Source organism: Nomascus leucogenys, chromosome 12 (assembly GCF_006542625.1).
Source record: "Nomascus leucogenys isolate Asia chromosome 12, Asia_NLE_v1, whole genome shotgun sequence".
In the NCBI taxonomy this organism is placed as follows: Eukaryota; Metazoa; Chordata; class Mammalia; order Primates; family Hylobatidae; genus Nomascus; species Nomascus leucogenys.
The window spans coordinates 32,475,384-32,498,947 of record NC_044392.1 but is presented as its reverse complement, the minus strand read 5'-3'; the positions used below and the strand labels follow the sequence as shown (position 1 = coordinate 32,498,947).

Below are 23,564 nucleotides of genomic sequence, written 5' to 3'. Positions count from 1 at the left end.
CAAAAAATTCATGGGACTCCCTATATAGCCATATTCACTCCACTGTGGTGGTCTGAACCAAATCTACATTATCTCTGAGGTATGCTTATAGATGAATAGAACAGAACAAATCGCTGAAACTGACCCAGATATACATATTCAATACATTTTCAACAAAGGTGCAAAAGCAATTAATTAAAGAAATAAGGTCTTTTCAGCATAATGCTGGAAGAATATATGTCTAAAGAATAACAAATTGTGATCATACCTTGCACCATACATAAAAATTAACTCAAAATGCATCACAGAGTTAAGTATAAAAACTAAAACTATAAAACTTCTAGATGCAAATAAAGAATGAAATATTGGTGACCTTAGGTGTGGGAACAGTTTGTTAGACTTGAAACCTAAAGCACAATACATTAAAGAACAACTGATACTGGACTTCATCAGAAGTAAAAATTGCTCATCCAAAGATATTGTTAAAGAGAATGAAAATGCAAACCACATACCATGAGAAAATACTTGCAAATCATATCTCTGGATAAAGAATCTGTATGCATAATATAAAGAACTCTGAGCTGAGTGTTAAAAGACAAACAAAAATTACCTGGGCAAAGGCAGAATTGGAATTCCAAGGCAAAGGGGTAGAATGAGTAAAAGCAACAGAGTAAGAATCCCACAGTATATAGAAAGTTAGGCAGGATATAAGGCTGGAGGAGGGGCTGGGAGACAGATCACTGGAACACTTTGGAAACCATGTCAAGGAGCTTGAACTTGATTCTGGGAATAATGGAGTACTTTAAAATATTTTTAATAGTCATGAGATTGATGGATTAATATTTTTAGATAACTCATTCTGAAGCCTATGTGGATGATATATTTGAGGTAGAAAAGCATATTCCAGGACTCTTGCAGCAGCCCAGGTCAGAACTAGAAGAGCGATGGTAGGAATAGAGAGAAAGGCAATAATTCAAGAAAATATTCAGAAGGAAAAACCTACAAGATCTTTTGCTGATTCTATTGGGGGATAAACAGGGCAGAAGAAAGAATACTAGCTCCCAAATTTCTTTCCTAGAGATGTACAGAATACACAAGGAATGCTTTGGTAAATTATAATCAGCGCAGGCTGGGCATGGTGGCTTATGCCTGTAATCCCAGCATTTTGGGAGGCCAAGAAGGAGGATCACTTGAGACCAGGAGTTTGAGACCAGACTGGGCAACATAACAAGACCCTGTCTTTAGAAAAAACAAAAAAAATAGCTGGACATGGTGGTACATGCCTGCAGTCCTAGCTACTTGGGAGGCTGAGGCAAGTGGATGGCTTGAGCCCATGAGTTCAAAGTTATAGAGAACTATTATCACACCAACCACTGTACTCCAGCTTGGGCAGCAGAGTGAGACTGTCTCAAAAAAAAAAAAAAAAATTGTAGTCAGTTCAGTTTTAAGTGCATTATTTCTATATAAGTCTGAAACTCTAAGGAGAATCCTAGATAGAAACTTAAGAAGTTAATTTACATTTTTCCATATAAAATTATCTCACACAATTTATTGACTAATCAATCTATCCCTTGTCCACTGATTTATAATGGCACCAACTTCTCATTATATGTGGGTCATCTCTTGAGCACTCTAGACTGTTACACTGATATACCTACCTACTCCCATGCTAATACCACAGTTTTTCCTACTAAAGCTTTATAAAAAGTCATGATATCCCTTAAAATAAGTCTCACCCTATCATCACCACATCTTTTTCTCCCTCTTCAAAACTGTCTTAACTGTTTTGGGCCCTTGGCTGTTTCATAAGTTTGTTAAACTTCATGGAAATCTGTGCTAAGATTTTGAATGAAATTACACAATTTATAGATCAACTTGGAAAGAACTGATATCTTCAGGATACTGACTCATCCCATTCATAAACATGGCATATATCTTCATTTATTTATGTCTTATCGTCTACAATAAATATTTATAATTTTCTCCATAAAGATCTCCCACATCTTTTGTTCAATTTATTCTAGGTATCATAGACTTTTTTTTAACCATATGAATGGAAATCTCTTCTAAAATTACATTTTCTAACTGGTTATTTCAAGTGTATCAAGACTACTATTGATTTTTGTATATTAATATTACATCCAGTACAAATTACAGATACAGGTTTGGGGAGCACCATGCAAGTAAAATATTAATAATAAAAGATAACATCCATTCATTAAATACTATGTTCTAGGTACTATACTAAGCACTGAAATAATTTCATTGAATCCTCAAAGACCACTATAATGCAGGTTCAATCATTATCTTATTTTACAGACTAGGAAACTGAAAATTACAGCAAGAAAAGCAGTAAACCAAGAAAAGAAGCCCGCACAATACCAGCGTCTGAAAGGACAAGTGAAGGAAGAAAAACCAATTAGTAAGACACAAGTCATGGTCTCCAAAGACAATATTTTCAGGAATGATGAAAATAACGCTAAATTTTAACAACTGCTCACAAATGAGTAGTCAAAGATAGCTGAGGAATAAAAATAGTGAGTATAAGTCTACGTTTTGGTAAAATCTGGAAAGCTGGAATGAAAAATTAGACAATAACTAATAGGAACTCAAGGTAAAGAGGCTGTTTGGCACTGCATAAGTTTGGGGCTGTGATGTTTTTCAATTTTTTAAGACCTATGGTCTTTGCTTCTTCACATAAGCTCTATTTTCCAGCTACAATATTTTTCCTTAATTCCTAGAGCCACCTAACATAATGTCAACAACACTCACTCTTCCCCAGACAAGGGTAAAAATATATATATACCCTAACGGGTTCATATCTCAAATAATAGGATATTTCAGGGACAAATAGCAGAAAGAGGTTAAAAAATTAAATGCACAAAATGTAAACAATATGTTTAAGACATTTCTTTAGGTGAAATGGCAATGGTAGCTGCTTTGGATTGGATGTTTGTTCCTTCCAAATCTCATGTTGAAATCTGATCCCCGGTGTTGGAGACGGGGCCTAATGGGAGGTTTGGATAGTAGCGGTAAATCCCATGAATAGATTAATGCCCTCCCTCCAAGTTGAGCGAATTTTCCCTCTATTAGTTCCCCTGAAAGCTAGTTGTTAAAAATAGCCTGACACCTCTCCTGGTGGCTTGCTTCTTCTCTTACCATGTGATCTGTGCACACGCAGGCTCCCTTTTACCTTCCACCATGAGTGGAAGCTGCCTGAGACCCTCATGAGATGCGGATGCCCAATCTTGATGTCCCAGCCATCAGGACTATGAGCCAAATAAACCTTTTTCCTTTATAAATGACCCAGCCTCAGGTATTCCTTCACAGCAACACAAAATGGACTAAAACAATAGCTAACTTAACAAAAGTTGCTCCACTACAAGATATACTAAAATCTAACAAGTATATTTATGCTCAAATTTATTAAATGACCTAGTAGAAATAAAACAGAAATGGATGGCATAAGGTGGTAACAGGGTGAAATAGGCAGGAAATATCAGTAAACACGGTAGTGACTTTCGGTTCAGCCTCAATTATTTCCTTCATTAATTAGATATGTTTATTATTTTTATAATGCTTTAAAATATGATTGGAAATTTAACTATACAAAACAATACCACATTTACAGTAAATGTCTACTACTAAGATATGGTCAAAGACTCTAATTGCTCTCTTGCAGGTATCTTTAACTTCCTTAACACTTTCGTCACATTTGTTTCACAAAACCACAGCCATGGTTAAAGCCAGCTCTCCACCTACTCCTTACCTTCAGCCATGCAGTTGAACAGGCTGGAGAACCATACTCATAATTCATGGCCATGAGCACTAGATGGGCCATTAATTCAGTATAGCAATCACACACCACATTTCCCTCATCTATTCCTTTTCCAGATGACCATTTCGCATATTCTTCTCTCCCTTCAGACCAACCAATACCTTATCCTTCATCCTCACTTTCAGCTGTTTTGATCTTGCTTCCTACTTAAGAATCAGCATCTGTGTTCACATATTCTCCCTTCCCATCTGTTGCTATAGACGAGTACCTGAGATGCACACCTGCCTAATCTCTCCACCTGGGTTCTAATTTCCATTTCCTTTTGCCTAATTAATGAAATTGCTCCAACAAGTCTCCCTCTTTTTCCTACATCATCATTTTTTTACCTAATACCTCTCCTCTTAAAAAAAAATTGATCCTGCTTTTCTTGACAGCTACCACCTCATCTCTTTGCAGGAAAACTCCTCAAAAAAACTCCTCAAAAAAAAAAAGTTGTCTATATTCACTAACTCCAATTCCGGTCCCACAACTTTCTTTTAAGTCTACTCCACACAGGGTTTTGCCTCCACCTCCCCATCAACATTCACCTTACAGAGTTCACCAATGATATCCACATTGCAAAATTTAACAATCCATTCTCAGTCCTCTTCTTACTTGCCTTATTTGACACCACTGGTCATTCTCTCATTTTGGAATATTTGATTCACTTGGCCTCTAGGACATAATTATCTCTCAGTTTGTCCTCTTACCTCTCTGGTGGCTCCTCCTCAACCTCCTTTGCTGCCTTCTTCTCCTTGACCTTTTATCAAGATGTAGCTTCATCTTTGGTGCTCTTTATTTCTCTATCTATACCTTCTCCTTGGTAATCTCAACCAGTCTCCCGGCTTTAAATACCATTTATGTGCTGATAACTCTAAGCTGTCATACTAATTTTTTTCATTCATCAGTCTAATTGGAAAACTAACAAACAGGTTAAGTTTATAAATGTCCAAAACATAACTCCTGATTGTCCATTCATTCTGACTCTAGCCACAGTTTTCCTCATTTTAGTTTATGTAAATTCTATCCTTCTGTTAATCAGGCTAAGAACTCTGGAGTAATCCTTGGTATCTTTTTCTCATACTCTACATTCAATCTAGCAGAAAATCTTGTTTAGTTGACCTTCAACTGTTAATATATATTTTAAAATATATTTGTATACTTCTTTCATTATTACCACCTGGGTCCAAGCCATCATCTCTCTGGGTTATTCCAACAGATTCCTGATTAGGCTCCCTGTTGCTGTTTTTGCCCTCTATAGTCATTCTTTTTTTTTTTTCCCCCAAGATGGAGTCTCATTCTGTCACCCAGGCTAGAGCACAGTGGCATCATCTCAGTTCACTGCAACCTCCACCTCCCTGGTTCAAGCAATTCTCCTACCTCAGCCTCTGGAGTAGCTGGGATTACAGGTGGGTGCCACCACACCCAGCTAATTTTTGTATTTTTAGTAGAAACAGGGTTTTACCATGTTGGCCAGGCTGGTCTCAAACTCCTGGCCTCAAATGATCTGCCCACCTCAGCCTCCCAAAGTGCTGGGATTACAGGCATGAGCCACCACTCCCGGCCTCTATAGTCATTCTTAATGCAACAGCCAGAATGATCCTTTTAAATGGCAAGTGGAACATATCAGTCCTTTGCTCAAAACCCTAAAATGGCTCTCTATTTTTTCAGAGAAAAATCTAAAAGTACTACTACGGCCTATAAGACCATATAATCTTTCCCCTAATTACCTCTGTAACCTCATCACCCTCTTCCTCCCTCTCTCACTCCTATCCAACCACGCTGTCCTCTTTGCTGTTAGTTGACTATTCCAGACAGAAATATGCTATTCAAGGAATAGTGAGATGGTTAGTGTGCCTGGAACACAATGATTAAGATAGAGATTGATCAAAGATACAGTTAGAGATAGATATGGGCCAGACTAGATAGAGCATTGGAGGCTACAATAAAGACTTTAGATTTTATTCTAGAAGAGACAGAAATTCACTGAAGGGTTTTCAGCAGGTGAATATTAATCTGATTTGTCTTTAAAAGATCACTGGGCATAGTTGATTTTACTTGGGCAAGGTAAAATTTTCATTAATTGAGTGTAAGAAAAGAGGAAAAAAGAATTTGGAGGCTATTGTAGCAGTTCTGGCAAAATATAATAGTGATTTAGACCACAATGATCAGATTCAGGGTTTATTTTGAAAGAGCTGAAGGGACTTGCTGATGAAATGGTAAGAAAAAGAAAGAAATCAATTATAAAACTGTCTAATGTTGTTTCATTGCAAACACGACCAGATTAAAAACTACCTTAATTGAAGTGAGACACTTCTCATGATACTAAAAATAAACTTATACTTCATTAATTCAACCTCAGCATAAATCCAATATAATACTTTATTTATATGGATTTAAAAATAAGGAGTAGAGAAACTTTCATAAACACTAGCTATGTATAGGAAAATAATAGGACGTTAAGCTTGAAAGCACAGTGTTAGGTCTGAATCAAAAGGTAATATCTCAAATTATATCTTCTTTTTAATATCTACTAGCCATAAACTGGTATTCTTACATGAATTCAATAATTCAAACATTTAGGAGCCTCAGTAACTTAAGTCTTTGGAACAAGAAACAGGATGAGAAGAGTTTTAATTGGAGAAAACGTACGCTGATCATGATCACGTTATCAGTTCACAAAGGAGATATACTGAAACACTGTTTGATACTAAGCAAAATGTCAAAGGTTTTCTCTAAGTCACCAGTGATAGAAATGCTTTACTTTGATATAAAACATTTAACAGAACTAGAAGAGAATTAAAATATTTTTAAAACATCTTACTCTGGCCGCAGAAGCAAAAGAATCAGGGCCATGCGCTGCATTTCTTATGCCATCTGTTCCAAAGAGGGCTCTAATGCTTTCAGAAGCATCTGTGCGTGCCACTCCAGAGTTTGCAGGTCCCAGCAGTCTTTTCCATTCACATATAGCATCATCTCTTAAAATCTCCATGGCAATAATAGGACCAGTTGTAATAAACTGGATCAGCTCACTACAAAACAGATAGAAGATTAGTTTGCTTCTTTTTTCTGTCAACTAGGTATCTGTCTTAACGATAGGATATATTTAAATTGGATTATTTCAACATAGACATGAATATTATAATTTTAGAACCATTGAGCATAGTAATTTTACATGGGCAGGAGAAATTTTTCATAAATTGAGTGTCTTGCAGTGGCTCAATTCACTTCGAATCACTAGTAATGTCAAATTACTGTTACCAGAAAAATCACTGTTCTGTTGAATTAAGACTATTTCATGATTTAAAATGCATATTGTTACCTATGCTTTTCCCAGTGCTCTAACAGGTACAGAGGATTTTCCTTTTTATTTACATGTGTTTACCATTGCAGTCAAGTACAATTTCACAATATATAAATTGATGACAGGGATGGACGCCTTGTAACATATTTTTAGTAAGAATTTATTTATTTTTGTGTAAAACTATTAGAATTCAAAGACAGACAAAGAACTCTCTCAATCAATAAACACCGAGTTGGTTTGGTGATAAAAAAAAAAAAATCCCCAGCAGGCTTCAAGAAATATCCTTTTATTAGTGTAAAAACTACTCTGGGTTATTTCTGTATTAAATTATTAAAGTGTACGCATAAGTTCTTGATTAAAAATCCAGCACTGAGTCACAGTCCCGCAAGGTATAAAAAACAATACTTCATTTTATTTTCTACTTTTATATGTGTACAGGATGCAATGACAAGTTTAACTATGAAATAAGTGACATCCTCCCTCTGACTGTATTAAGCAGGGACATAGTACTTTTTAGAGTAAGCCCATGGTTTTCTCTCATCCAAAGTAGAGAGAAGAGATCCTCCTGGAGAAAGGAGCATGGTGTGACGCGGTCTTTTGTGCCCACTAACTTATGACTATTTTTTACACACTTCCTTCCACCCTGCATGTTATATGTCAACGCCCCTCAGTACTTCCTTTTTAAAACACTCCCATTCATTTTGAAGAATATTTCTAAGAAATAGCATGTGCAAAAAAGTATTCTTATCCTCTATCCTAAGAGGTCTATAATACCTCCTCATACATTTTCTGCCAGACCTTTGCTGCCAAAACAAACAAAACCCCCAAGACCAACCATTAGATTTTAAAAAACCCAAATCAAAGGCGCAAACCATGTTTATTCACTCAATAAGCATTTAATAATTGCCTGTAACATATCAGCATCTGTGCCACAAAAAAAGATCCCCTCTTCAAGACACTTACAATCTAACTCCCTTTAATACAAAATTCTCAAAACACAATCGAATAAGCCTGTGAATATGGCATGTAACAATATAGGGAATGATGTGCCTGATTATAGATACTGCTTCATGAAAATCTAATTACTTCACCTAGTCTTTTGTTACATCATTCTCATTAACAGGCAACTAGTTAACTCATTCCTTTAATAAAATTTACTGCATGCAAATCACATATAAATCATTAGACTAGGAGTTGTAATTCAACGCTATAAACATATACAAAGTTTATACCAAAAGATAATTTCCACCAATTTTCTAGAAAAGTGTATATAGCTATTCTAACAAGGCTTAGGAATATTTTATAATGCTTGATTTGAAATAATCTATGGCACAATAATTTTCTTATATAAAACTGTTTTTAAAAACCCACTACTCAGTGCAGGATATCAAATAACATGTCTACTGTGGCCATTTAGTTTGGCTGATATAACATTCTTTCTTATTAGAAGTGTAAACACTCTTTGGCAACAGTAATAGTAATATGAGCATGCAAAATATTCACTTAAATTTAATTACATGTCAAATATTTAGAATATATAAAGTGTAACATACATTATCTGTTCTATGTCAAGGAACAAAATATATATCAAACTATTTAGTTAAAACAGAAAGGTTCCAAGAACATTGCTTTATGTATCCAAGACTACCAAAATAGTTTAAAAGTACAACAGGCTACAGTAACCAAAACATCATGGTACTGGTACAAAAACAGACACATAGATCACTGGAACATAATAGAGAACCCAGAAATAAAGCCACACATCTACAGCCATCTGAACTTTGACAAAGTCAACAAAAATAAGCAATGGGGAAAGGATTCTCTATTCAATAAATGGTGCTGGGATACCTGTCTAGCCATAAGCAGAAGAAAGAAACTGGCCCCTTAACTTTAACCATATACAAAACTTTACTCAAGATGGATTAAAGATTTAAAAGTAAGACCTCAAACTATAAGAATCCTAGAAGAAAACCTAGGAAACACCATTCTGGACATTGGCCTGGGGAAAGAATTTATGACTAAGTCCTCAAAAGTCATGGCAACAAAAACAAAAATTGACGAGTGGGACTAAAGAGCTTCTGCACAGAAAGCTTCTGCACTAGCAACAGAGTAAAAAGACAGTCTACAGAATGGGAGAAAATATTCACAAACTCTGCATTCAACAAAGGACTAATATGCAGAATCTGTAACGACCTTAAATAATCAAACAAGCATGAAACAACCCCACTAAAAAAAGAGCAAAAGACATAAATACACACTTCTCAAAAGAACATACACAAGCAGCCAGTAAGCATATGAAAAAACGCTCAGTATCACTAATCATCAGAGAAATGCAAATCAAAACCACAATGAGATACCATTTCACACCAGTCAGAATGGCTATTATTAAAAAGTCAAAAAATAACATGCTGGCAAGACTGTAGAGAAAAGAGAATGCTTATACACTGTTGGTGGGAATATTAATTACTCCAGCCATTGTGGAAAGCAGTGTGGATATTTCTCAAAGAACTTAAAACAGAGCTACCATTTAACCTAGCAATTCCATTACTGGGTATATACCCAAAGGAAAAGAAATTCTGCCAAAAAGACATGCCCTCATACACTCATTGCTGTGCTATTCACAATAGCAAATACATGGAAACAACTCAAGTGCCCATCAGTGGTAGATTGGATAAAGAAACCGTGATATATATATATATATATATATATATATATATATCTAACAGAATTCTACACAGCCATAAAAAACATAAAAAAAAAATCATGTCCTTGGCAATAATATGGACACAGTTGGAGGCCATAATCCTAAGCAAATTAATCCACTAACAGAAAACCAAATGCTGTATGTTCTCACTTACAAGTAGGAGCTAAACATTAAACACGCATTGACACAAATATGGGGATAATAGACACTGTGGACTACTAGAGGAGAGAAGGCAGGTGGTTTGAAAAACTACCTATTGGGTACTATACTCACTACCTGGATGATGGGATCCATACTCCAAACCTCAGCATCACACAATATTCCCATGTAACAAATCTGTATGTGTACCCCCTGTATCTAAAATAGAAGTTGAATTTTTTTTTTTTTAAAAAGTCAAAAAACAACAGATGCTGGCAAGTCTGTAGAGAAAGGGAACACTTATACACTGCTGATGTAAATGCAAATTAGTACCTCAACCACTGTAGAAAACAGTTTGGAGTTTTTTCAAAGGACTTAGAACTACCATTTGAACCTTAAATCCCGTTACTGCTATATATCCAAAAGAAAACAAATCTTTCTACCAAAAAGATACATGAACTTGCCTCTTCATTGCAGCACTATACACAATAGCAAAGACATGGAATCAACCCAGGCGCCCATCAGTGGTGAACTGGTTAAAAAAAATGTGGTACATATATACCATGGAATACCATGCCGCAATAAAAAAGAATGAAATCATGGCCTCTGCAACAAAATGAATGGAGATGGAGGCCATTATCCTAAGCAAATTAACGCAGAACAGAAAGCCAAATACCACATGTTCTTACTTATAAGTGGGAACTAAATAATGGCTACTCATGGACAATAATATCTATTGACGGCAACAACAGACACTGGGGACTACTAGAGTGGGAGAAAGGGAAGGGAGCAAGGGTTGAAAAACTAACTATTGGGTATTATGCTCAGTACCTGGGTAATGGGATCAACTGTACCCCAAACCTCAGCATCACACAATATACCCAGGTAACAAACCTGCACATGTGCCCCCTGAATCTAAAGTAAAAGTTGACATAAAAAATAAAAATTAAAAAAATTAAAAGCCCCACAAACACAAAAGCATAATAAAAATATTGGACATCAAATATAATTATCACTCCATTTTTAATCAACCAAAAATTTTAAAAGTTATCTTTCTTGTAATGTAAACAAATATTTCTATTTGCAATTGAATAAATTTTAAGATTTTTAATAATAAAATATAGGAATTCTTAATAAAAAGACAGAGAATGTAATTCTTAGAATTCTGTGCAGTTGCAAGATGTTGCTATGGCCCTTTGAACAGATTATTCTCATGTAATAAATTTTACAAATGTAACTCCATAGTTTTCTAGGATATCCTCCTTTACATACCACTAATCCCCAAATTAAGGACCTACTTGAAAAACGGTCTTGACTGGTGATCTACATGAAAATCCAATGCTTCTTTCCTATAAAATAATCAAAATGACAATAGTTAAGAATTATAAAAGAAAACACTTATTATTTTAGCTTATGTTAATAAAATAAAGATAAAATCCTCTCAATTTATACTAACATTTTAATTAGTAATTTTTCACCAAATATTCTGTCAAAGCCTCTCTTTTAAAATATTTTGTAAGTATGAGTAATATCGATGTAAATAAAAATTAATATAGGAGGCAGTATTTACTTTTCTACTTATGTTATATATCGTCTATCTTCTTCTTTTTTTTTTTTTAGATTGAGTCGCCCAGGCCAGAGTGCAGTGGCATGATCTTGGCACTCGCTACAACCTCCACCTCCTGGGTTCAAGCAGTTCTCCTGTTTTAGCCTCCCAAGTCGCTGGAATTACAGGCATGTGCCATAATGCCCAGCTAATTTTTGTACTTTTACTAGAGATGGGGTTTCACCATGCTGGCCAGGCTGGTCTCAAACTCCTGACCTCAGGTGATCCACCCACCTCGGCCTCTCAAAGTGCTGGGATTACAGGCATGAGCCACCACACCTGGCCTTATCTATCTTTTTACACAGCATCCTGAACATTCTAGAAACAAAGGTTAATATTTGACCAATGAGAATATTTGTTCTTTAAAGTCTAAATAAGCTGCATCAAAAAAATGCAAAGCCATCTTCTAATTAAAAATTTGTCACTTTTTTCCACAGTCTTTAAACTTAACAGTTTAGGCTAGAATTTTAATTTAATGTTTATAGCTTTTTTTCTTAGCTAGGTCTCTCCAAAGGAAAGACTATACAGTCGTGTTTTTAAAAGCTGCCTGAGAAATTATGTACCTTAATTTGTTTTTATTTTATTGGTTACTAATGCTTTAACTGACATCACTAAAAAAGGGGAGAATATGGAAACATTTAGAATTCAGAGTTTATTAATTGTAACAGGGATTTAGTTTTTACGTTTATATTACCACTAAAGAATATCTATAGAGGCAATAAAAGAATGCACTTTAAACTGATTAGCTAAAAAGTCTAAAAAACTTTTTTTAAAAGCAAACCAGATGACTCTCCTAACACTGTAGTTTTCTTAAAGGCTTTGAACTGGGTTCACAGTATGTGACAAATATATGTAAACATTAGCTACCTTTAAAACTAGAAAGCATTCCCTAGCAAAGAATCAACCTTTTCAGGCTTGAGAATTAATTTGATATGCAATGCTTTTAAGATTTTATCAGCATATTACAAAATGAATTTACATAACAAGTTATATCCCGCATACTCTCATTCTAACCAAATGTACTTAAACATTCATTTGACTATGAAGAGATTATGAAATATGTAACGCCAATAGAGAGAATAAAATTCATCCTGAGACATGGAAAGGAGAAAAAAATCAAATTTTTCTAGAGTCAATTATAGCCATGATTAAATTATTCTATTTATTCCTTACAACAATATATTGAAATAGGTGTGATCACCTTCATTTTACATTGGAAAAGAATAAAGTTCAGCATAGTTGCATAAGTTGTCCAGTTCACAAAGCTAGTAAGGACAAGACAAGAAGATTTGAACCCAAAGCTCTCTGATTGCAAATTTCTGACTGCTTATGCTCTTGCTACTACTAACTGCAGAACGACATTCTAGAGGGTAAAGAGAAAAACTCACAAAAAAAGAGATATGTATATATTGCATTACAGCCTAAAATGGGGTAAAACCGAATGACTGAAAAACTCACATGGAGAGCAAATTAGAAGAGTTAGCAGAAGAATACTAAAACAACCAATTCTAAACTTTTCAAACACACAAAAAAACTGAACTATAAGAAAGGAAAAAGAAATCATAATCTTTAACATCATTGAAAAGAAAAACCTCAATCCATTACTAAAAATGTTTCATTGTTTTCATCCAACATGTCCCTGATTCCATAGTTATCTCCATTCGAAATCTAAAATTGAAACCAGGATGAGAGTTCATACATTTTTTCCCATCATTCTTATCTAATTCTTTGCTTAAAAGGTTTAGAAGGAGATAGGTATTAACAAGTGAATCACTATCTAGAAAAGTTTTTTGTTATTGTTTTGTTATGTTTTGTTGTGTTTTTATAAAGAAACCATTCTTTCACAAGGATCTATCCATTAACCCTTTCAAGAAATATTTACTTAATGCCTACCTTGATTGAGGCACTGATCCAAGAACTAGAAATACAAAGTCATACAGAACTCAGCAGTTATCTTCTGGATATTGTCATCATGGGGGAACTGACATTTGAACAAACAATTTTAGAAAAGATGCATACATTGTGAGAAATTCCTCCAGGTGAGTTTCTCTCTTCTAACTTGTCTTATTGGGTATGCCAAGAATGCAAGGACCTGACTGATCTTCATCGGTGTCATTTCTCAGGATTGTGTTTGCAACAAGCAACCTTGAGGGATAAGGTAAAGCCTCTCTTCAGTATAAAGAGCAGGCTTGTTTATTGCTTGCTAATGGAACAGTTGGTAACCCAAGCTCACTCCTCCTCAGCTGTGATGCCACCCTCTAGATACACAGTATACACCTGGGCCTAGGTCATTTTATTCCTACAGGATATGGAGGCAAGGAGAACCAATATAAACACAATGCTCATGCTGCTTGCTCTACCATAATAAAGTATTTTGTCTCTGACCCAGAAGTCTCATGTCATCTGCTAACATCCATGGAAGGGTTACAGGTAACTTCCTAGCTTATAAATTGGATGAAATCCCAAGCTCAACATACTAATAAAAATATATGAAGTGATAGGAATGATTACACAAGCAGTGAAGTTTTCTTGGGAATTAGTTTCCATGAGACATTTGAGTTAGTTCTGAACGATGAATAGGAATGGACTAGACGGAAGACAAGGCACAGCATTCAAGACAGTACAATATTATGTACAAGAAAACTGAGATGCGATAAAGCACAACATGTTCAGGGAACTGAAACCTAAGTATCCTCTTAGAGCTATTACAGTAGGTGAGTCCAGATGACTAAGAGTCTTGTACACTCTATCAAAGAGCTTGTCTGCTTGTCCATATTTTCCTGCATATGGGAAACCACTGATGGATTTAAGGAAGGGAATGGTAACTTGTTCAAATTTTCATTGTATAAGGTTCATTCTAATGGCAATAAGAAAATGGCATGGAGTAATCTTGAGGTAGGAAATGAGCCATCAAGGAATAGAAGGTAGTAAGTCAAGAAGTAGACAAATCAGTCAGTAGCCTATGTTGATACTTTGAAAGCCTGAACATGAGCCTATAAAATGCCTAAACTAAGGGGCTGCAATAGGAATTATAAGGAGAGAATTGCTCCCATAGATATACAGAAAGCAGAAGTAAAAATATTTATATATCAGGTAGGTATGAGGAATGGGAGAGCAGCAAGATGAATCTAGGATCACTTTCAGATTGACAGTTGTAGAGAGAAGTCAAGGCTGAAGATGTATTTGGAATTCATCTATAAGTAAGTGGTAGGTGATCATATGGACATGGGTGGGACTACTCAAGTAAAGTTGTAACGAAAATAACATACAACAAGCTGGATGCAGTGGCTCATGTCTGTAATTCTAGCACTTTGGGAGTACAAGGCAGGAAACTCACTTGAGGCCAGTTCGAGACTAGCCTGGGCAACAAAGGGAGACCACATTTCTTAAAAAGAAAAAAAGCAAGGATCTGGAGGAATACCTAATTGAAATCATAGTGACAGTCACTGAGATGGGAAAGCAAATAGAGTAGAGCCCTGGATGATCACTCACCGAGATGTTGAAGTCATCCCAACTGTCAGGAGACACTGGAATAGAAGACTATAAACAAAGTGCCCAAATCTTTAACAAATCTGGAGTTTGTGAACTGTAGAATGGAAATGAGGCTCAGTGGATGGTAAAACAACTAAATAACATGAATTTCCAAGGATGAAGAAGAATAGAAATTTTTAGAAGAGAGCAAAAACACGCTTTATCATGACCCTGTGACACAAGAAACACTTCTGAGTGAGCAGCCTACAGGGCTAAAAGGAAAGGGATGTCCCTGGAGAACGGTCAGATTTCAACTAAACTAAAAATGTGCAGGCAAAGATACACTCTGTTAAGACACTATGGACATAGGGATATTTGTTCACAACGAAACTTGATTTCCAGAGGGGCCAGTGAAAATGGTTTGGTAAGAGATTTGTGTTCAGAAGACTATGAGAAAAGGAAGTGCATAATTACAAATGAATAGGTGTGTCAACAAGTAATTAGAAGGGCTTGCATCTGTGGTACTCCAAAGAATGAAGTATTTCAAAAGGCATGGGTGGAATTAAGACTTAAGGTTTCAAAGACACTAGCAAATGTACACCCTATGGTGCTCTTTAAGTGTTCGCTGGTTTTAGCATCTTTCTTCACGTGCTATAGGGCCATTATAATAAACAAGTAGCATCTTTACCACAGGAAGCTGGATACCAAGTCATCAGACACTAGAAGTATAGAGACACCAAACTCATGTAACCCTAACAACAACTTTATGAGATAGGTACTATTATAAATCCCATTTTAAGCCAGGTGCAGTGGCTCACGCCTGTAATCCCAGCACTTTGGGAGGCTGAGGCGGGTGGATCATTTGAGGTCAGGAGTTCAAGACTAGCCTGGCCAACATGGTGAAACCCCGTCTCTACTAAAAATACAAAAATTACCCGGGCATGGTGGCATGCACCTGTAGCTACTCAGGAGGCTGAGGCAGGAGAACTGCTTGAACCTGGGAGGTGGAGGTTGCAGTGAGCCAAAATCATGCCACTACACTCCAGCCTGGGTGACAGAGCAAGATTCCATCTCAAAAAAAAAAAAAAAATCCCATTTTGCAAATGAAGACATAAACACAGTGGTCAATTGTTCAGTCACACATCTAGTAAGTAGCATAGTTACAAGCAATCTGGTCTAAATACTGTGCTCTGAAATGTAAGCCTCCTGTCTCTCTAGAAAATATGTAAACTAGGAGATCATACATAAGGGAAAAATTCCAATTAAACATGTTGTTGTCAGGGTAAAATGGAGAGTGTTGGGTTAAAGTTTCTCGGAATCAGATGTATTGAAGCTGACTTGAATGTCTACTGCTCCCCATTGTCCCTGCTCTCACAGAAACAAAAATGCAACTGACCCATGGAATAAATCCAGAAATGAATCATTTATTGAAGCATTAAGAAGACACCTAACCAAAAACAAGCAAAAACTAGTGGAGAAACATAAGAACACTATTGGAGCCAGATCTGCCTAACTGCTACATTCCTGTCCCTAGAGACACTCTGTTACACTCAGCCAACCAGAGGGTGATCCCAGGAAACAAAGGCCTCTGTCCCATACGCATCTCCCTTCTTCATCTTCCAGAATGTTGCAGTCTTTGCTTTGTCTACTTGGTAGGAAATTTTTAAAAAATAAATGTCTAATATCATGGAAAAATCATTAGTTTTTTTCCTAAAAGATCTCTAAAAAAACTGAAGACAAGGTTTTCCCTATCCTTTGTTTGCACGTTGTTAATATTCTCCTTGCCATTCTCATGGGGTCAGAGTTACTTACTTTATGATAGAAAGGGATAAGTAGAATGTATAAGTCTTATTTTCACTAAATAACTTAGAAAATATCTGGTCAAACAGGTTGGATTGCTTGTTAGATAGGTATATTTACCTATCTAGGTAAAAAATAAATAGGTATATTTGCCTATTATTTATAATAAGAAGAGCTAAATGTAAACATTTCCAAATGCATCATCTTTGGAAATCTCAACAGTAAATCCTCTTGTCAAATAAAAATAATCAGACATCATTTCCTCTATTAATTTTATACAGAGTGGTATCCTTATATATTAAGAAAAGATTATAATGATCAAGCATTGGTGTTATAAAAGCAGTTGGGGTTTTGAAAGACAATAATAATTAAATGAGGCATGTATAATTTGACAACTCCTAATTACTTAGACTTCAGTGGTTATTTACGCATCTGATTACTTGGTGTCTTATTGTTCTTTTCTTTCTTCTTTTTCTTTTTGTTGCCTGGTGTAATGCCTACACGACAGCTGAATTTCTACCCTGTCCTAACTTTGCTTATCTTTAAGAAACAGGACTTCTGCAATAAAAGGTTCCCTTTATAACCAGACCAGTTGAGACTGGTTAGAACCAAGATGTGCAACCAAATGATATCAAAAAGACCTCGGGCTTCATTATAATCTCATTTTCATACTATATGGCACTCCCACCAGCACCATGAAAGCTGAAAATCGCCATGACAATGACCGGAAGAGGCCATAAAAAGACAAAAAGGAAAGCAGCACTACGATTCACCATCAGTTGTGAAACTGGTGGAAGTTCACCACCAATTTCCAGAAAAGACATGCATATTGCTCCTCTTGCTTTTCATGTCCTTTATTAGAGAAATCCTTTATTTTAACCCCCTCATCCCTCACTAGTTGAGAAGTTGATTTGTGAGCCACGCTCCTGTTTCTCAATTCCACAGACACTGAATAAAGCCTGCACTGCTTGATACTCACTTTCGGTTTTGTATATGGGCTTCATGACACTGAATAGGAAAAGATCAAATCTTTTAGGGGGCCGGCTTTGTCAGTAACATTCTAGATGAACTCCTGTCAGTTCCCATTTTGGTAAGGTTACTATTCTATTCTTTGTCATTCAATAGGAGGTTTTTTAAACAATGACAAGAAAGATAGAAAATGATTTTTAAAAAAGGAATCAGACATTACATAACTGAAAATGATAAAAATATTACCTTGAAAGCATCATCATTTTGAGTTTGGTTATAGTAAATCCAGCTTTGTTTATTATTTCAATTATTTCTCCAGCCTTTGATATTGCATCTGGTTTAATTAGGGCTAGTGTTCTATAAGGAAACAAAAAATAAGTTTGCAAATAAAAATAGTTCAACAGTTTTTATTTATAATTCCCAAGCAGCAGTATTCTCAACAATCATCCTAGATCATCAAAATTTGAAATTAACTGTACAGAAAAGTGTATTAAAGACATCCCTTAAAAACTTACACAAAGTAAGCTTAGTATTTTTCCCATGAACATCCAAATTAGATACTAAACTTAGGGGAGGGGGGAAGCTTAGGAAAAAAAGCACTAAAATTGTTATTTTTAATATGTCCAAATGAGAAAACACAGGCATTTAGAATCTCCATTTCTTAGAATACATTTTATACAAAGGACTAATCTCTAAAACATTGCATTAAATATATTATGAGCTTGGTTTTTGGTCTCTTAGACTTCAACATATGTATGCTATATAGTCAGTTCAACATTGATTTGGAAATAATTATAAATTGTTCTATTGACTCTTTATTCATAACATGGGTGACTGCATGAAGAATCAAATGTCTTCTTATACAACAATGTATATGAATATGTAACAACATGCTAACTTTTAAAATCATGTTCTTCTCTAGGAGGATACATCAGAACAATGCCCTCTCCCCCTCTGAAGATTCAGAATTAAGAGAAATTTGGAGATGAAGATCACCTGAATGTCCTCATTTTACTAATGAGGAAACTAGGCCTACCAAGGTAACATGACAAAGGTTACACAGGGGGTCAGCAGCATTTTCAGGACAAAACACCTGGCTTACCAGACTCCTAGGTCTGTCCTTCCACGTCACAAATAATGTTACTATTAATATTATTAAAAAGGGGCATCATCACCAAATCCTCAAGAATATTATTTGCAAATGCAACATAAAAACTATATTAGCTGGAGTAATTCTGCTTTTGTGATAAAGAATTGCTGCTACTTTCCCCTCTGCATTTCCAATTGTTCTTATAACACTGGCATTAATTCAAGGAATCCATAAAAGGAGAAAGGTTCGTCTTTTCATTGTTGGATTTTTTTCATCGATAAGACAAACTTAGCTCAGGATAAAATTCAAATATCCTGGCCGGGCACATTACAGGTGGCTCACACCTGTAATCCCAGCACCTTGGGAGGCCAAGGCAGGAGGATCAAGAGGTCAGGAGATCAAGACCATCCTGGCTAACACGGTGAAACCCCGTCTCTACTAAAAATACAAAAAATTAGCCGGGTGAGGTGGGCACCTGTAGTCCCAGCTACTCAGGAGGCTGAGGCAGGAGAATGTGAACCCGGGGGGCAGAGCCTGCAGTGAGCCGAGATAGCACCACTGCACTCTAGCCTGGGCGACAGTGAGATTCCATCTCAAAAAAAAAAAAAAAAAAAAAATTCAAATATCCTTACTTAAATTGGATATAGCTTATGGCTGAGTTTTAAAACTATAATAACAAAAGAAATTGTTCATCTTAGTGTGTTTATTACAAATTACACCAGATAATGGTTTTCTTTATTTTAAAGCAGATGAGTCAGTTATATTACTTTACATTGTCTGGCTTCATTGAAAACACACTTAAAACTCTTCGCTTTTTAATTCATATTATTTAAATATTTTAAGACAGACTAACCTATAAACTGTTTATGCCAAACTCTGGAAGAACATTTCACTGACCATGGCTCTTAAAGAAAAAACAAAACATGGCAGTAGTCATCAATGTCTATAAACAAGAAGCAATGTGAAAAGTCTAAAATTGACAAACAGCTTAAAATGTAATCTGATTTTCTCTTAAATGCCTACAAGAGACAAAGGATTGACTATGTGATAAATAATCCTAAATAAATTCCTCTGTTGTGTCTTTGCTGCTTAATTTTTCAGTAAGTAATCGTAAATTGTATTTTGGAGGGAAAATAAGAGAGAGATCAGGCATCATATGTGTTAATTTAAAAATAAAGATAGCACATGAAGAAACAATAGGGTGACAAAGATATATCAGTAGTATCTCTGTTATCTGTAACTGCATAACAAACCATCCAAATATGTAGTGGCGTAAAACAACAATTTCTCAAGGTTCTGTAGGTAGGCTGTGCAGTGGTTTCACCTAGGATCATTCACACAGCTGTATTCAGCTAGTGGGCCAGCTGGGGGCTGTGCTCAGCTGAGACAACTAGGCTTTTCTTTCCTGTGGTCCTTAAGGAGGCTAGACCAGGCCTCTTCAGATACCACCACACATCAACCAATGTACAGGCAATTATCAAGTGTCCCCCTGAGTCATGTTTGCTGACATCTCTTTGGCCAATGCAAGTCACGTGGTCAAGCTCAGCGTCATTGTGAGAGAAAACCACAAGGTATGATTCGTTGAGAGCCATCAGTGTAACAATCTACCACTTAGTAATCCTCTTGCCTGCACTGAGGCAAGCACTGTAAGATGCAGCATGAGATATTCTCAAAAGACAACAAAAAATTATAAAAACCACTATTTAAGATTAAAACCTCTTAGCAATACACGGTAACAACTTTTTGTGAAAAAAGTTTGGCCAGTCTTCACGAACCAGAATATAGATTTCCAGATAATAACAATTCTCACAGAGCTATGCAATAAATGTCTTCATATACCATCAGGTTCTGAGCAAAAATTGTAGCAAATATATTTCTGAGAAAGATGACTGATTGCAGTACAATCAATGTCCCAAATAGTATAATGGTATTGCTATGTAATAAAGTCTTATATAGTACAGTGCTATTAAACATCTTAGATAGTGCAGTGCTATGGACTCTTTAAATGCCATTGACCAAAAAGAATAAATATGTAAACTTTAATCGATACGGGATTCATATTTGTCTTAAGTAAATATTCTATTCTAAACCTATTCTAAAAGTAAACCTATTCTAAACATCAAGGCTAAATTTTTGGTTTTTCTCATGCTTCCCTTACAAGCATAAAGTGTGTATCTTCCCCATGGATAAAGGAAAACTGTCGCAAACGAGGCACCTGTAATTTGGTGGAAAATTCAGTGAGTCAATACTTTTGCTTGGCAACAATAGCAGAATTATTCAGAACAATTCTTCCACCAAAAACTTAAAAAGTTGATATTTTTAAAAATCTTTTAAAAATTAAAGATAAATTGACCAGATCATAAATAATTACTGGGACAAAAGTGAAAAAAAAAAAAAAAGAATGAAAAGTAAGAATGAAAGTTGTTTTTGACTTGACAGCATTGCCTATGTGGAAAATCTGAACTTTGATTTGCAATACATCATTGGGAAAGGGTAACAGAACCCAAGAGACGATCCTTCCTAAAACAATTTGGGCCCAAAGGCTACACCACACCCGCTTAGGGTGAATCAGAAACAACCAGGTCTTGAATGGCAATACAAGTTCACATCAACTGAGCAGTCTCAAAACTTACAATTTTTGAACTACCAGTCATACAGACTGCTAATGCCTATGGGAAAAAGACAGAAGCAAAGACAATTAATTCCCTCCTAGTAGGAAAGTAATGTCATCATGTACCTCAAATAATTCATATGAAAATGCATATCTCACATATATTATTTACATATATGCAATACACCCACACTTACACACATGGCAATCATACAGAAAGATAATCACACAGACACATACACACATACAGGTAAAAGGCCAACATGAGGGAAAACCAGGAGAAACAACAGAAAAGAGAGAGACCCACAAACACTTCAGATACTAGGATAATCAGATAAAAACTATAAAATATCTGTGCAAACTATGGTTAAAGGACTAAAAGACAAGCTACAAAATATTATCAGGTAATAGAAAACTGTAAGCTACAAAACTGAATAAGTAGATCTGAAAAAGAATGTATTAGAATATCTTGTGATGAAAATACAATAATGAAAATGAGAACTAGATAAAGGGTTTGACAGAAGAAAACAAATTCAGAATGAAGCACAGAGAAACAAAAAGATACAACAGAGATAAGAAAATAGTTTCATGAATGTAAGTGAAATAAAGACATTTTCAGATGAGTGCAAACTGAAAGAGTTTTCTATTAGTAAACATACTCAAAAGGAAATTATTTTTTAAAAATGTAATTTAAGCAAAGGTAAAATAATCCCAAACAGAATGTTTGAGATAAAAGAAAGCATAAAAAGCAAAAAGTGAAGAAACCTAAATGAATACTCATTACATAAAACAATAATAGTAAATCATTAGGTTCATGAAAAAAAAAACAAAAAAAATACACAACAAAAACAGCATATAATTCAGCAAAAATCCCAACAAAAATTGAGCTAAAGTCTTCTGAGATTCTTAGATTTTAAAGAAGGAAGGTGAAAATATTAATTAGATTTAAGCTTTACCAAGTTAAGTACATATGTTGTAGTTTCTAGTGTAAATACTAACTGTATATAGAAAAAAAATAGATGAAATAATCCTCAAGCAATCCAAACAATCAAAAATAAGATAATAAAACAGGCAGGAGAAGAAAGCTCAGGATAAGATGTCAGAGTTAAAGCCAAGTATATTAGTAGTTACGTTACAAATAAGTGCTCTACAGTAGATGCAGGTTATAAAACTGTATTTATAAAAAAAAAATTTTTTTTAAGATAATCTGATTGGATTTTAAAGCCTAGATGACAGGTTGAAAGGTGCAGCAAACCACCATGGCACAGGTATACCTATGTAATAAACCTGTACATTCTGCACACGTATCCTGGAACTTAAAGTTAAGAAAAAAAAAGATATAAAAAACAAACAAACAAAAACAAAAACTAATGAAAGGCACACTTAGAATAGAATACTGAAAATCTAAAGTAGAAAGAATGGAAAAGGTATACCATGCGAATGTTAACTAAAAGAAAGCCAGTGCAGCTATTGTAATATCAGAGAAAGTACAGTTTAAAGTAAAAGGCATTGCTAGAGATGAAGATGGTCTCTTCATAGTAATAAAAGGTTCAATTTACCAAGAAGATATAACAATTTAAATCACCTAGTAACATACCCTTAAAATTATAATATAAAGACTAACATAACTACAAGAAGAAATAGACAAATGATAATTACATTAGAAAATTTTAATAAAACCTTGGCAATTGATAGAATAAGCTGCCCCAAAATTAGTAAATATGTGAAAGATTTGAACATCACAATTCACAGACTTCACCTAATGAATAAATATATAAAACTATACAAAACAACAGCGACTAAACATTCTTTTCCTTTCTGTCTTTTCTTTTTTCTTTTTTTTTTGAGATGGAGTCTCGCTGTGTCACCTAGGCTGGAGTGCAGTGGCGCCATCTCAACTTACTACAACCTCCACCTCCCGGGTTCAAGCAATTCTCCCATTCAGCCTCCCGAGCAGCTAGGACTATAGGCACATGCCTCCGTGGCCGGCTAACTTTTGTAATTTTTTAGTAGAGACAAGGTTTCACCACATTGGCGAGGCTGGTCTCCCACTCCTGACCTCAACTGATCCACCC

At 35.3% G+C, this 23,564-nt stretch overlaps 1 protein-coding gene across 4 annotated transcripts in view; it reads right to left on the bottom strand.

The window, feature by feature from the left end:
* Positions 1-23,564, bottom strand: part of NME7 (NME/NM23 family member 7) — a 229,431-nt gene that overhangs the window by 154,245 nt on the left and 51,622 nt on the right. For all 4 annotated transcript variants that reach the window (XM_030824010.1, XM_004089818.3, XM_030824009.1 and 1 more), the window contains exons 4-6: positions 18,035-18,145; positions 11,241-11,291; positions 6,621-6,828 (exon numbers count right to left, since the gene is read on the bottom strand). In XM_030824010.1, the coding sequence (XP_030679870.1) occupies positions 6,621-6,828; positions 11,241-11,291; positions 18,035-18,145 (370 nt within the window). The remainder of the gene's footprint in view (positions 1-6,620; positions 6,829-11,240; positions 11,292-18,034; positions 18,146-23,564) is intronic.